The sequence below is a fragment of the Pipistrellus hanaki genome, assembly GCF_964339955.1.
Source record: "Pipistrellus hanaki genome assembly, chromosome: 9".
Taxonomy (NCBI): Eukaryota; Metazoa; Chordata; class Mammalia; order Chiroptera; family Vespertilionidae; genus Pipistrellus; species Pipistrellus hanaki.
The window spans coordinates 51,058,832-51,075,091 of record NC_140511.1 but is presented as its reverse complement, the minus strand read 5'-3'; the positions used below and the strand labels follow the sequence as shown (position 1 = coordinate 51,075,091).

At 37.2% G+C, this 16,260-nt stretch overlaps 1 protein-coding gene across 9 annotated transcripts in view; it reads left to right on the top strand.

Annotated features, from left to right (window-relative positions):
• The window catches only part of BTBD10 (BTB domain containing 10), a 56,393-nt gene that overhangs the window by 38,537 nt on the left and 1,596 nt on the right, over nucleotides 1-16,260 (top strand). For all 9 annotated transcript variants that reach the window (XM_084893797.1, XM_084893794.1, XM_084893801.1 and 6 more), the window contains 4 exons: nucleotides 2,371-2,473; nucleotides 4,103-4,223; nucleotides 10,856-11,053; nucleotides 13,886-13,996. In XM_084893797.1, coding sequence (XP_084749923.1) covers nucleotides 2,371-2,473; nucleotides 4,103-4,223; nucleotides 10,856-11,053; nucleotides 13,886-13,996 — 533 coding nt within the window. The remainder of the gene's footprint in view (nucleotides 1-2,370; nucleotides 2,474-4,102; nucleotides 4,224-10,855; nucleotides 11,054-13,885; nucleotides 13,997-16,260) is intronic.

The window sequence follows — 16,260 nt, the reverse complement described above, 5'->3', positions numbered from 1 at the left end:
GAATAAATGCCAGCATATGACACTATACATTTTGAGTAGGTATATATTTACTTTTAACATTTGCTTTGCATCTGTGAGTAGAGAGAGATTGGTTGGCTGCCTCCTGCACACCCCCTATTAGAGATTGAGCCCGCAACCTGGGCATGTGTCCTGGAATCGAACCTGGAACCCTTTAGTCCTCACTCTGACACACTATCCACTGAACCAAACCAGCTAGGGTGGCTTTTATGATTTTTTTGTAGCATGGGGGAGATTATTTGATGCTATTAGGATGACTTGACACTATTAATACTATATATTTTTTTAATCAGTTCTTTAAAGAAACACAGTTTAAATGTAGATATTTGGCCCTAATCAGTTTGGCTCGGTAGATAGAGCGTGGACTGAAAGGTACCAGGTTCGATTCTGGTCAGGGGCATGTACCTTGGTTGCAGGCACATCCCCAGTAGGGGGTGTGCAGGAGGCAGCTGAACGATGTTTCTCTCTCATTGATGTTTCTAACTTTCTATTCCTCTCCCTTCCTCTCTTTAAAAAATCAATAAAATATCTATTTTTAAAAAGTAGATATTTGATATTTTGCCTCAGTTATTAAGCTATATTTTCCTTAAAAAAGATATTTCTGTGTGTGTCCATTATTGACCTGAAAAGTATAATTTTCTCCTTTTGTAAAAAGTTCATGTATTAGAGAAAGTTGCATGACATTTGATTCCTGAAAGATTGCCCTTTTTACATCAATGAAGTTTTTTTTCATGTGAATTGAGCAAAGCATATCTTTGGGAATGAAAATTAATATTCCTGGGAACTACTAAAAAGCAGTTGCATTCTTTTGGAAATTGAAATAAAAAAGCTTTGTTCTTTATAAGTTTATGTGTTACAACAAAAGGGGAAACTATTTACATTGGGAAAGTGTTGAGTAGAGTACTTAGATCAGTCATATTTACTTTAGTAATGGTGGTACCAAGTTCTGAGGGTTTACTTTTTTTCCTATGAAGTTAAGTACACTTTAAAGTCTATCATTTATTCAGAGATTATATCCTCCAAATTTTTTCTTGTTAGAATGTCTTGTCTTTTATGAAAAGATAGTAATAGCGGATAGTACATAATGCCCTTATTTATGAAAACAAAACATTGGCAAAACTTTGGCAGCCCCCCAAATTTGTTCTGAAATTTTGTGAAATGTTAAATGCTCAAATCTGGAAATCTGTGGACTAGATGTTTTTGGAGGAGGCTTTACTTTCTTTAATCACAATTAAAAAGATTTCTTAGGAGTAATGGATTAAAATTATTTTTTCTAAGGACACATTTTTCAAATTGCCTCTTTTCTGCATGGTTACTGTTAAAGGCCATTAACATGACCTGAAAAAAATAAGTCAATTTGTATTTTTCTTATTTATATTTTAATTTAATATTAAGCCCTGCCCAGTGGATAGAGCACTGGCCTGTGGACTGAAGGGTCGTAGGTTTGATTTCGGTCAAGAGCTTGTACCTCAATTGCAGGCTTGATCCCCAGCCGTGCTTGGGGCTCGTGTGGGAGGTGACCAGTCCATGTGTCTCGCTCTCTTTTACTCTCTCTAAAATTCAATGGAAAATATTCTTGGTTGAGGATTAACAACAAAAAAATAAGAACTTTTTACTCATTTGTTTAAACTTTTTATTCTCTTCTTCATTCCTCTCTACTCCAGCATTTGATTACTTATTTTTTAATTCTAGGAAGCAAGTGTAAGAATTTTGAGCTAGATTTTTTTTATATTTGCAGTTAAGAATATGAAAAGTAAAACAGCTAACCTGCTTATACTATCTTGCTTTTCCTAGTTTAGATGACTGTATGTGCTGCATATAGTATTAACTTTGCAAGGAAGATGGCAGTTTTAAGGAAGAGGCATAAACAACATGATTTACCTTTTTCTTTTTCCTTCCTGATTAATATAAAAGTGACCTTTCCCCTCAATTAATTGAGTTTTCCCCCCCCTCTGAGGAGAAGGAACTGGAAATTTCTTTAGCTTTTCAATTTTATCAATTGATATTATTTGCTTATGGGGAATCTACAGGGATGGGTAAAAGTAGATTTACATTTATAATATAAATTAATAAATAATAAAAATAAAGTATCTGTTTTACATATTCACAAATGTAAACCTACTTTTATCCAACCTTGTATACTACTGTTCCCTCCCATCATAAAGAAAATATTTAAAATGTTACTTTGTTAAGTACATTTGTCAGGATAAATTTCTGATAAAAATTCTTAAAGTAATTTAATGATATAATTGAATACTTAAATTACAATTCCTTTTTAGTTTTGTGCATGGAATCAATTTTCCCTTTTGAAGAAAGTGTCTTAATATATTTCTTAATTACTTGCTATTATAGGATGTTCGGATCTGGCAGAGAACATAATTTTACACGTCCCAATGAGAAGGGAGAATATGAGGTGGCAGAAGGAATTGGCTCCACTGTATTTCGAGCTATTCTGGTAAATTTTTGTTACTTATGTGTTTTGACTTAATCATATTCATATGACTCTTTCTTGGTAAGTACTTGAATTGAAATCAGAGTTTGATTTGGACATCTTTATGGAGGTATGTAGGATATTGTTTTGTGTTTTTTTAAAATAACATTTAATTCATCTTTATTTTAGTAGTTCATTGCCTTAATCACTCGGCCAACTTGTCCATGGTTTATCTTTATATTAGTACATAAAAATAACATTTAAATAAATGAATTTTAAGACTTTTGGGAAGATAGAATAGTGGATGATTCATCTCTTAGGTCTGCATAGGCACTTCTTTCAAAAGGGTTTAATGTTAACATATATGGAGTCATGTTATTCTTCTCTCCTTAATTCTCTTAAATAAAATAAGTCAATCATTTTTTGCTACTTGAGAATGAATGTGGCTACTTGAATTCTAATATTTTATTGCCATAAGCAATATGGATATTTATAAACATTTAAAATTAATCTCTAAAATGAATTTGTTAGCATCTTTGTTTTAAACCTTTTTTTTTGAGGTTTTACCCTTTTATTTTTGAGGAATATTTGTAATTTCCCTACTTGTAATTTCAAATCAGTGATAAAGATTTGATTATAGTGTGTGACAGTTTATGCCACAGTCTGAAAATACCATTTCCTCAAATAGTTTTTGGGATAAAGAGGAGAGAGGATCTTGAGGTACAAGACAGGAAAAGTATAGTTGACCTTGGAATAATACAGGTTTGGTTCCACTTATAGGCAGATGTTTTTCAATAAATAACTAAAAGCATTTTGCCATAATTTTGTTAATTTTCTTTAGCTTATATTATTATAAGACTAAAGTATATAATAAAACATACAAAATATGTGTCAATTGACTCTTTGTTATTGGTAAGGCTTCCAGTCAGTAGTAGGCTATTGTTAATTAAGTTTTGGGGAAGTCAAAAGTTATACATGAATTTTAAAATGCACAATGGGTTGGTATCCCTAAGTCCCGTGTTGTTCAGGGTCAACTGTAATTGATCTTGATTGAATTGTTAGTACTTGGAGAAACAGTTGTGAATACCAGAAAGTATCTTGTTTCTATTGATACAGCAGCTTTGTGTTATTGTGGCTCTGAACTGCAAGAACCTTGAGGCAGATCTTAATGGGGGGGGGGGGGGGGAGGGGAGGGAGAAATGCTTTTTCAGTTGCCAATACTTCCATTTGACCCCCAATGGAGTTGACAAGTAAGGAATATATTTTCATAATTTAGCTATGGAGTAACGTTATTTGTAATGCTGGGGCAACCAATAAATGTGTTTCTGTCTTTTCCTCTTCTTTACTCTTTCTAAAAATCAATGGAAAAATATCCTCAGGTGAGGATTAATTAACTAACTAAATATTCTTAAAAAACAACTTAAAAATATGTCATAGTTATATAGAAAAATAACTCATAGGGGGAAAAATACATATGATTTAGCATGGTATAGTAGAGAGATATGTAAATAATGGGAAGATTTAGATTTTTATCTTATCAGCTATTAAATAATTTTATGACTGGGTGAGTCAGTGAAGCAACTGGGCCTTAAGTTTTGGCTACCTTATGCTCCAGATGTTTTATTCATTCTTGCCTTTTTTTTCCCCCCCTAGGATTACTATAAAACAGGAGTAATCCGTTGTCCTGATGGCATATCTATTCCTGAACTGAGAGAAGCATGTGACTATCTTTGTATCTCTTTTGAATATAGTACTATTAAATGTAGAGATCTCAGTAAGTATGCTCTTTTGTTTGTGGAGTTATAATATATTGGAATGAAAAGGCTGAAATAATGCTATTTACCTAGACTTCAAATATTTGATGATTATTTATGGAGATTATTTATGGAAATCTACAGGTGTTTATAAGCTCCATGTGCAATTTTCCAAAACTTTATTCAACTTTTAATAGTTTATTTTTTTGATAGACTCTTCCGAATTTCCTCATTGACTGTTTTCCTCTATAATTTGTTGCCAGTCTTTTTTTTTTTTTTAAATATATTTTATTGATTTTTACAGAGAGGAAGGGAGAGGGATAGAGAGTTAGAAACATCGATGAGAGAGAGTCATCGATCAGCTGCCTCTTGCACACTCTTCACTGGGGATGTGCCCGCAACCAATGTACATGCCCTTGACCAGAATCGAACCTGGGACCTTTCACCTGCTGACTTGGTTGCCCCTAACTGCCTCCTTCCCTGCTGGCCTGGCCGCCCCTTACTGGCACCGCCCCCCCCCCCCCCCCCCTATCCTGGTCACCCCAACTGCTCCCCCCTCATCCCTGCTGGCCTGGTCACCCCCAACTGCCTCCCCCCAACCCCTGGTCTGGTTGCCCCCAATTGTTCCCCCTGCTGGTCTGGTCGCCTCACACAGCCTGCTCCCCCTGCTGGTTTGGTCATCCCTCACTAACCCCCCCTGCCAGCCTGGTCGCCCCATGCAGCCTATGTTTGGTTGTCTGTCCAGTTGTTTTGGTCATGACGGCCCCTGGCTTTTTATATATATTGGGTTGTAATGGAAAGCCATTTTTAAAGTTTCTATATGTGGTTATAGCCTTATGTTAGCCCAGATATAATGGTTATCTTTTTAACCTAAATTTAACCCTAGCTTGGCAGAGTGGTATTATTCCTTTTCAGAGATTGGTGTGTTGGAAACTGAATGGTAAATTTTATTTAAAAATTTTAAGGCACCTCCTGTATACTTAAATATAACTAGCCTTCTTCATGCTTAGTTATGAACTAACTCTGAAAATGAGTGGTCTTAATAAGTCTATCCCTAAGTATCATTTTATTTTTGCCAAAAATTCCTTAAAGTGTCTATAAAGATATCAGTAGATGTGACAAAACAGTGGATGGTCCAACTCAGTCCATTTCTCTGTAAATAATATTTAAAATTTCAAAGTCAAATTGTTGGACACCTGGAACATACAACTGTAAATTTGAATAAAGCTGCTGTTTTTTCACATTTAAAAATGTTTTCCAGTTGAAACCATGAAAATTCATTATTCTAATTATAGATCCTAGACTTTTAAGTTTAGTGTATTTTTTTCATGGGACAATTGTAAAACTTAATTTCATATAATTAGATGTTGAATTTTGGTGACTGTTGAATAAAAAATCCCACTAGAATTTCTTACCATAGATTTTACCAACCTCAGCATATGATTTTTTTTCCCCTTAAGAACTTTCACTTTTTCACTTAAAGGAAACACTTCATGACTTTTCTTTGGCGTATCTGAATTGCCAGCATCACTATTCTTGTGCTTTGGGGACATTTTTAAGTAAAATAAGGGTGACTTGGACACAAGCACTGTGATACTTTGACAGTGGACCTGATAACCTAGACAGCAACTAGTGACTAACAGGCAGGTAGCGTGTGAAGCATGGATATTCTGTACAAAAGGAGGATTCATGTTCTGGATTGCACAGAGCTGGACAGTGCGAGAATTCATCATGCTGCTCCGAACAGCATGCAGTTTAAAATGTATGAATTGTTTCTTTCTTTTTTTTTAAAGAGTTATTTGAACCAAACTGACATCATATGCCAGGAAGCAATATTTCAAATGCTCTTGGTATTTTATATTTAATATTTTTGGACTATGGTTGACTATGGGTAACTGAAATTGCAGAAAGTGAAACCATAGATAAGGGGGTGCTTCTCTATAGAAAGCAAAAGCAAATGTTGGGGAGTTTGATTAGAAGGTTTTATCATAGTTTTTGTGAAAATTGATGACCTGCTCTGTGATGGGGGCAGATGTGTTCTCTTTATTGCTACTTAACAAACCATTCCAAACTCAGTAGCATCAAGTATTATCATTTTTTGTTCTGTGGGTCAAGAATTCAGACAGTACAAAAGAGGTGGATTGTCTGCTTTACAATGTCTGAGGTCTTATTCTTGTGAAAAATTGAAGGGTTGAGGAAACTCAGATGTTGGGTTCAGCGAGGACTGTCAAACACAGTTCCTGTATGTGGCCTCTTCATGTGTCTGGGGCTTCTCCAAGTCTGGAGACTGGGTACAGAGAGAAATCATTTGGAGAGTGAGCAATCCTAGACCAACGGCCAAACTGCAAGTCATATACCAACCAGCATCTCTGCCATGCTCTGCTGGTTACAAGCAAGTCAGTGTGACCAGCCTAGAAAAAGGGAAAGAGAATTAGACTACACCTCCTGCAAGGAGCTGTGAAGGTCACATTGCAGAAAAGCATGTGGCATACGAGAGTTTGGCAGCAAAATATCATCTTCCAGAGAAGGAAATGACATAATTCAAGATATATTTAAGAGGTGAACTTAATAGCACTTGGGGAATGATTGAATTAAGAGATGAAAGAGGAATCAAGGATTCATTCATTTATTCCACAACTATTTAAGTGCCTGCGCCTATCAATGCCTGGCACTCTTCTGAGATGATTCTGAGAACTTGAGTGGATGGTGATGCTATTTACTGATTTTGAAAACACTGCAGAGAGATACAGAGAGAATTCAATTCAATTATGGATATATTGAGTGAGTTTGAAGTAGGTGCCTGTGAGGTGGCATCCAAGTGGAGGTTTCCAGAAGGCAGTTGAATATAATGCATCTAGACTACAGAAGGCAGAATATTCATAGAATAAACTTGGTAATTGTCAGCATAAAGTGAGAGCAGAAAAATAATTAAGATTGTGCACACCTTAGGGGAGAAAGAGTTGGCAGAAGTGACTAGAGAAAAAGAGCCAAAGAGGAGAAAGAAAACTGGTAGCGGAGCATTTTAAGGACGAGGGGGAGAGATTCAGTCGAGAGATCAAATAAGATTGGAATCAAAAGAGGTTAATTGTCTTTAACCATCTAAAAGTCATTTTGAAGACTACAGTGAGAGCAGTTTTGAGGAGTGTGGAGGCCAGATTGGAATTGTTTCAGAAATTAGGTCAAAGAGGAAGTGTTCATACATCTAGGAGTTTGGCTATAAATGGAATTTTTTTTTTCCATCTTACTATTTTTATTTTTAAAGCAAGTTATTAATCATAAATGAAGACATGTAAATGTATTTTCTACATAATAGATTTGGTTTGGAAAGCAATTAGCAACATATTGCAAAGTAGTTTTAATTTTGTAATAATATGTCTCACTATTAATAATATGGGCATTGCATTCCATTTCTTTATACTTTTAAATTAATTTGTAATTCAAGTGTAAACATTTAGTATTATCTCCTGGAATCCATATTATAAGCAGTTGACATCACACAAATGTATTATATTTCAAATAATCCATTTCTGGTCATTAAAGCTAACCTTTGCACAGCACTTTAGAAAGTAGTAGCACACACAGTACTTCCATAAGACCTCTCAGGGATGAATATCGTCATACCCACTGTAAAAAGGCTGTACTAAGTCTCACATTATTTCCACTCAGAGTACTTCTATAAAGAATCTATATCATAAGTTGTGATTGAAAATCCACAATTATATTTAGAATCCCAGATTTTTGACAAATTACTTGAAAAGCAGGTGGTTAAAAATATCTAACAGTTTAGCTACACTATTATTGACACTTCCATGGCAGTGATTAATGAAACATGCCATCATATCCCCAAATAATCAAGGTGGATAGTTTAAATCATAATTCTGATCATTAGCAGTATGGGTAAGTCAGCTACCATCATGGATAGTTTGCCAGCTTTATTCATCTCGTATTTCTGGAAGAGGCTGAATTCCCCTCCTTCACGGCCACATCTTATCTTTCTCAGCTCCATCTCTTACCTGGCTCTGATAAAGCAGTTTCTGTCCTTTTTCTTCCCAGATCTAGAGTTAGTAATGGCTTCCTACTTTTACTAGTACCCGGTGCTTCAACATTCACTGCTACTTCCCTTAACCATGTGCACAACTCTGAATAGTCATTTGATTAATTTATCTTTTAAGTCATAGCTGAGTCTTAGGTTTTTTACTAGTACTCCGACTAATGGTATTCCAGTCCATATAGCTAAGCTTCTTTTATGCCCATGGTAAAATTACTTAAAAGATTGCATACTTTATCTTAGATTAAATTTTATGTATTTTACTAGAGACCTGGTGCACAAGATTCATGCAGTAGGAGTGGTGGGGGAGTGTCCCTCTGCCTAGCCTGTGCCCTCTTCCAGTTTGGGACCCCTTGCTCCTTACTGCCCACCTGCAGCAGAGGCAGGAGAGATTCCTGCCACCACAGCTGCGCTTGCCAGTCATGAACCTGGCTTCTGGCTGAGTGGCGCTCCCCCTGTGGGAGTGCGCGGACCACAGGGGGCAGCTCCTGCGTTGAACATCTGCCCCCTGGCAGTCAGTTCGCATCATAGTGACCGGTCATTCCACCGTTCAATTTAAATATAGGCTTTTATTATTAGGTTAAAATATGATGGGGCTGGGGGAGGAACCACCAATATTTATAAAAGTTGTGATTGAAAATCCACAATTATAAATATTAGAGGCCCAGTGCACAAAATTCGTGCATGTCGGGGGGAGGGGTGCCCCTCAGCTCAGCCTGCATGCACCCTCTCCAATCTGGGACCCCTCAAGGGATGTTCAACTGCTTGTTTAGACCCTGGGATCAGGTCTAAACAGCCAGTTGGACATCTCTCTCCCAATCCAAGACTTCTGGCTCCCAACTGCTTGCCTGCCTGCCTTCCTGATCACCTCCTAACCACTCCCATGCCAGCCTGATTGATGTCTAACTGCTCCCCTGCCAGCCTGTTTGCCCCCAACTTCCCTCCTCTGCCAGCCTGGTCACCCCTAACTGCCCTCCCTTGCAGACCTGGTCCCTCCCAACTGCCCTCTCCTGCTGGCCATCTTGTGGCGGTCATCTTGTGTCCACATGGGGGCAGCTATTGTGTGTTGGAGTGACGGTCAATCTGCATATTACTCTTTTATTAGATAGGATAGAGGCCTGGTTCATGGTTGGGGGGCCAGCTGGTTTGCCCCAAAGGGTGTCCCAGATCAGAGTGGGGGTTCCCTTGGGGTGTGGGGTGGCCTGGGTGGTGGTATGCAGGCCAGCCACACCCCCTGACGACCCATCTACTACAATTGAAACTTTGTAGCCTGAGCCAGGCCCCCTGCTCCCTCTGGCTGCCGCCATATTAGATAGTTTAAATGGAATTTTTTTAAAAATGGGAAGCAGCTAGCCTGGAGAGAGACATGGTTAAAATAATGGTATAGATGGTTAATTAATCAATCATTTATTATATTATAATTATGTATTACTAATAGTTATATAATTAGATAGCATGTTGTAGAAGGGATACATCCCTTTGGGAGATACAGATTTGAGTTCTAGTGCCCTTCTCTAACCTCCCAGTAGTTCCTGAGATGGTAGAGCCTTAGGTAACATATAGGACATTGCCATTAAAATAGGAATAAAAGAAGAAACTTTAGGTCAGTTTAGGTGAGTTTGTGTGGCTGTGTAGGTTGAAGTTTTTCATTATGTCTATACTTAACGAGTATGAAGTGTATCTTTCACTTTTCTCAAGGGATAGAACTGTATTTTGCTTGGCCTTTTGCCTTCCTTATCACAAGCCAGGTGACCCTTCTCATCTAACCCCTCTTCCTACACTGAAATATTTATCAGTTTATGAATAATTTTCTGAGAAAGAAAACATGTGGGAGGTATAATATGGAAGCTATTTAGTTTATATTGATAATCTGAAAATTATCCTTACTATCTTTTAAGATAATCCTATCTAATAAAGAGGGAAATGCTAATTGACTGCTATGTCCTCAAAGATGGGGCGCCCACAGCACAAGATGGTGGCGCCCAGTCCCCTCAGCCCCCGAGCCTCCCAGGGCCGGCCTGAGGTGCAGGCAAGCCTGGGATGGCGGCTACCCAGCTGCCCAGAGCTGCCCCAGGCTCAGGTAACCAGGGCTGGCTGAGGCTTGCACTGTTGGCAGTGATAACGGCAGAGGTGTGATGGATGGGGCATCACCTTCCCCTGATCACTGGGTCGCCTCCCGCCCCTAAGGGCTCCTGGACTGTGAGAGGCCGGGCTGAGGGACCTCCACTCCCGTGCATGAATTTTCATGCACCGGGCCTTAGTTGCATATACTGATGGAAGTCAACATGATGTGGGAAAAAAATGCCTGGGGGTGGGGGCAGATTTAATTCTAACTATGTGTAGTTTTGTAACCATAGATTATTTTATGAGGTGTGAAATGAAGGGGCATGTGGTTGCATGTCTTTATTGGCCTTTTTTTGCTGTGTAATTCTACAGTTCCATAGGAACTCTTCCTAGGAAAAACTTTGTTTAATAAAGAATAACCACAATATTGTCTATGGGATCTAAAAGTAGATGCTGAACTAATCTGTTATGTGTGTTGCTTCTCTTCTTTTACTATCACTCACCCAAAAATCAAGAAGTTTTTTGTGGGTTTCATTTCAGGTGCCCTAATGCATGAGTTATCAAATGATGGTGCTCGTAGACAGTTTGAATTCTATCTGGAAGAAATGATCCTGCCTCTCATGGTGGCTAGTGCCCAGAGTGGGGAACGAGAATGCCACATAGTGGTGCTTACAGACGACGATGTGGTTGATTGGGATGAAGAGTATCCACCCCAGATGGGAGAAGAATATTCACAAAGTAAGTATTGTGACATGTTTCCTCTCGAATCATTATAAATTATCTATTTTTATAATGTTGATTAAAGGACAGTTTTTATAAAGAAAGTACATTGAACTCTTAACTATACCAGGAGTCTGCAGACTGGCCTGTGGGCCAAGTTCAGCTTAATGCCTGTTTTTATAAAGTTTTCTGTATTGTCTATGGCTGCTTTTGTGCTACAGTGGCAGAGTTGAGTAGTTGCAATGGAGACCGCATGGCTCGCAAAGCCCAAAATACTTACTATCTGGCCCTTTACTGAAAAAGTGTGCCCACCCCTGACATACAGAGATGGTCTACTCTTCATTGAATATCTGGATGTTGATGGATTTTCTTTCTTTGAATTTGGAAGCATCATAGAGAAGTAGATCCTGGGGTAGTAGATCATAAAAAATAAGTCGCTTTTAATTTTTATTTGTTTATTTATAAATATATTTTAATTGATTTTTGAAGAGGGAGAGAGAAACATCAACAATGAGAATCATTGATCGGCTGCTTCCTGGATGTCCCCTACTGGGGGTTAAGCCTGCAACCTGGGCATGTGCCCATGACCTGAATTGAGCCTGGGACCCTTCATTCTGCAGGCTGACGCTCTGTCCACTGAGCCAAACCGGCTAGGGCTAAGCTGTTTTTTAAAGGTGAATTTTTATTTGTATATAAAATGAGCTTCAACACATTGATTTCAAGAATGATGTTAATTTCTAAGATGTTCCTTTTTAAAAATTTGCGTTTGGAGGATACAGTTATCCTTCAAAAAGCTTGGTGGAACTATAATTAGGTATTTCTGATTTCTTACTGCACTTTCAAATGTTTTCCATTAGAGCCTTTTGATTTTTCTGTTAGAAAATTTATCTTATATTCATCTTCAAATCAGTAAAAAAAAAAAAAAAAAAAAACCAACCAAAAAACCCCCCCAACATTTGAGGAACTAGGTAAAATAACCCAGCATCTGTAAGTCTGTATAGGAATATAGAAAATGCCAAAACCCTTAAATGATTTTTTCCCCCATTTTACTTATTACCCTTTCTAAAAACAAAACAAAGTAGACTCCAAGTGGTATTCTTTTTGACTTCTAAAGATTTTCAAAGATTGTTTTTTCACAAATATTGGTAGCACTTTTCAGAGTTTATTTTGAGACATTTTCATTGTATGATGTACTTAGATAAGTGATTCTTTTTTTTTTAATATATATTTTATTGATTTTTCACAGAGAGGAAGGGAGAGGGATAGAGTTAGAAACATCGATGAGAGAGAACCATCGATCAGCTGCCTCTTGCACACTCCCTACTGGGGATGTGCCCGCAACCAAGGTATATGCCCTTGACTGGAATCGAACCCGGGACCTTTCAGTCCGCAGGCTGATGCTCTATCCATTGAGCCAAACCGGTCCCAGCTAGATAAGTGATTCTTATGTGGACAGTTGTAGTAATAGACTTTTCTGTTATTTTCTCATTCCTACGCCCTTTGCTAACCCTGGATTTCTATATAATATGTGGAATAAAAAGTTGAACGAAACACAGGAAAAATTAAAGGTTACCAAAAATTAAGAGAGATAACTAAAGGAACAAACTTATAATTTGTATTATTTTTTAAAAAGTTTGAAAGAGCAGAGCCAACATAGAACATAGAAATGACATTCTGGTGATAAGAGGTTATAATATACCTGGCTTTTCCTTAATTGTGAGCTTTCCATTTCAATGGTTTTTTTTTTCTGTTTGTTTTTTTTGTTTGTTTTGTTTTCTTGTTATCTTAAGCTTTGAAGCTTAAAAGGACGGAAACCATTTTTACTTAATTTGTCTAAATGGTTCATTTTGTGCCAAGATATTCCAAACTAAAAGAATATTCATTTGAAGAGACAAAAATAGCCTCTTCACGCCTGATTTTCCTAAATGTGACATTATGACACCATTCTGAGATGTCAAAAATATGTATCTTAAAATATCAATAATCTTAAGAGTGTAATAATCACAATATACTCCATGAGTAGCATCTGTATACGTATTTTTATTTACTCTTAAACCAGCATGTTTGGTTTGTGAGTGTTTTTTTCTTTTTTTTTTCTTTTTTTTTTGAAAAAAACCTTTGCAGTTCACCTTTTAAGGGAGATAACTCCACCTGAAAGAGAGAAGGCGAGGAAGGCCCATCAGTCTAACTCCCTGAAGTTCCCAGCACACTTGGAAGACTCAACATGTTGTCAGTGGAATGTCTGTCCTTTGCAAAGCCAGTTTGCTCTAAACAGACTAACCTAGGCAGAACATGCTCGAATCTGCCATTTTTAACATCAGTTTTAAATGGGGCTGTTCGCCTGAATGGAAAACATTTGTGGGGAGGGTCTTTGCCCTTTGGGGGAGTTATTAATAGTTGCTCAATCCATGAAATGTAAGATGTATCCATTTGGTACCTCCTAACAAGGCATTTGTTTCCTTCTCAGACAAGGCCTTGTAGGCATCATAGCAAGTCTTAACTTTGCCTGCTGGAAAATGTGATCTTGATATCTTCTTTTGGTCCTCTGATTTGAAGAAATTTGGGCAGGTCCTCTTCCAATAAGTTTACATATGATATATCTTTCAGAAGAAGCTTCTTCCTATGGATTGGGTCACCTGATTGATTTTAAAGCTTTTCTTGTTTCAACTTCAGTGTTGCTTTTACATTAACTGTACTGAATTGTCCTGTAATGTTGGCTAGTCGTCCTTTGGCATCACTGCATCCACTATGTGGGCTTTCAGGGTTGTGAGCCCCATTTGATTATCAGAATAAGTTTCTTATATTCAAGTACTTTGATTTTAACAAAATATATATATTTTTTGTTTTCAGTTATTTATAGCACAAAATTATACAGATTTTTCAAGTACATTGAAAACAGAGATGTGGCCAAATCAGTTTTGAAGGAGAGGGGTCTTAAGAAGATTCGATTGGGAATAGAAGGTAATACATTTTCATTATATTTTGTTAATTTGTTTTGGGGAAAAAAGGTTAAAAATTGGATTTCATTTAGAATATAGTTTGAATACTTTGAGGAAAACTGAGATAAATGATTATATCAAATGATCATGTAGTAGATCTATGTTTATAATAAGCTTCCTTTCTGAGGAAATAAGCCATTAGAAATTTTTACTCCACAGTATTCCCTAGCAATAGGAGAAATATGAATTATTTTTTCTGTTACAGCTTGCCCTAGTGATTTTTTTTTTTCCTTACTGAGTCCGTATGATTTTAGATTGCTTTTTACTTTGTCTTAAATGAATTTTTCCAGATGCTGTGTCAGATGCCTTTTATTTTAAAGTCCTTGTAAGAGTAAAATATCTTTCTTGGCATAATGTGGCATAGTGTAACGAATAAAGCTTCTGGAGCTAGATTGCTTGTGTTCAAATCCTATGACTTAATAATTGTATTATGTTGGCCAACACAGTTCTCTGTGCCTCAGTTTCCTCAACTAAATACTTTATAGGGTTATTGTGATGATAGAGTGAGTTGATACATGAAAAACAGTTAAAGCAGTAATTTCTCAGTATATGTTTGTGGTGGTGATAGTGAAGATAATGATGTTGATCACTGACCCAGTCAAGTTGTTAGAGATCACAATACAGCAGATCCTCAAACAATTTTGTTTTGTCATTTCATCACAACTTTGGTGAGATACTGTAGGAATTTGACTCTTACTTATATCTATTAGCCTATGGCAAAATTGGTTTCATTTTATCATTTGCTTAAAGTCACAAAATATTGACAACATCAAGTAAAGGCTTACTGTAATGGACTCCTGAGACATGGGGAAGATTGCAGAAACGGTCTTTGCAGGAAGAAGAAACTTTGAGCTTGAAGTAGTGAAATTGCTGCCAGTTTTACCAGTTTGTGTCTTCTGTCATTTGCAAACATTGAAATTTAACTGCTTGATCTCAGAACTAGAGAGAAAACAACTGGGAGCTACTTTAGATTGGGAAGACAAGGATGTCTTCTGTAATGAGGTGCATTTTAGTTGAAGCCTGATGACAAGTAGATTGGAACCAGATTATAAAAAACTTTATATACTATGCTACGGAGTACGGACCTTCCCCTTTAGGGTTGAGAAAACTATTGGTAGTTTTTTAGCAGGATATGATTATACTTTTGTTAGAGTTGTGACTTTGTGTAGAGAATAAGATGAGATGGGAATTTTAAAGACTTACTAATAGCCCCAGAGGAATCCAGGTCGAGGGAATACAGATGGAGATCTTTCTGATCTCTCATGCTGTGCTTCAGATGGTAGTTGGCTGAAGTGTGAAATACAGAGGACATTCTGCAGAAGGTCATTAGTCCTGCTTGCCCTATGCCCTCCTCACCTCAATGCATACACACATTCACTCCACACAAAGCTAAATATATACATTACCTACCATTACTGCCTATATAGATCCCCGTATGCAGGAAGCATTAATTGAGTTCCCATTATGTAAGGCCTTTTTTTCTAACTATGGCTCATGGGCCAAATCCAGTCCATTGCCTGCTTTTTATAAATAAGTTTATTAAAACATAGATATGTTCATTCATGTATTTGTAGCTGATTTCACTTTACAGTATAACATAGCTGAGATAGCACCTGAATGAATGACCCACAAGCCTCAAAAATATATATTTATTTTTGGTCTTTTACAGAAAATGTTTGCCAGTCCCTGGTCTAAACTAGCAATTCTTGCTAATAGGAAGGAGGAAGGGACTCTTAATATTTCTAAGGATATTATATCTTTGGAGAATTGACTTACCTGGTAAATAACCAAAAGTTTTCCAAATCTTGTTAGTTCTTTTCAGTGATTATGATCCAAGAGGAGGAATATACAATTAGGAAAAGCTGCTTTGGAATTGCCAATCTAGATGAACTGCTTGGTTGTTGGGAGTAGTAGCATTAAAATATATGAGATTAAAATATTGGCTTTGTCCGAAACCGGTTTGGCTCAATGGATAGAGCGTCGGCTTGGGGACTGAAGGGTCCCGGGTTCGATTCCGGTCAAGGGCATGTACCGTGGTTGTGGGCACATCCCCAGTAGGGGGTGTGCAAGAGGCAGCTAATCGATGACTCTCTCTCATTGATGTTTCTAACTCTCTATCTCTCTCCCTTCCTCTCTGTACAAAATCAATAAAATATATTTAAAAAAAAATATATTGGCTTTGCTTACCTATGTGCAAAAGTATTTAGAACCAGTGAAGCTGGAGAG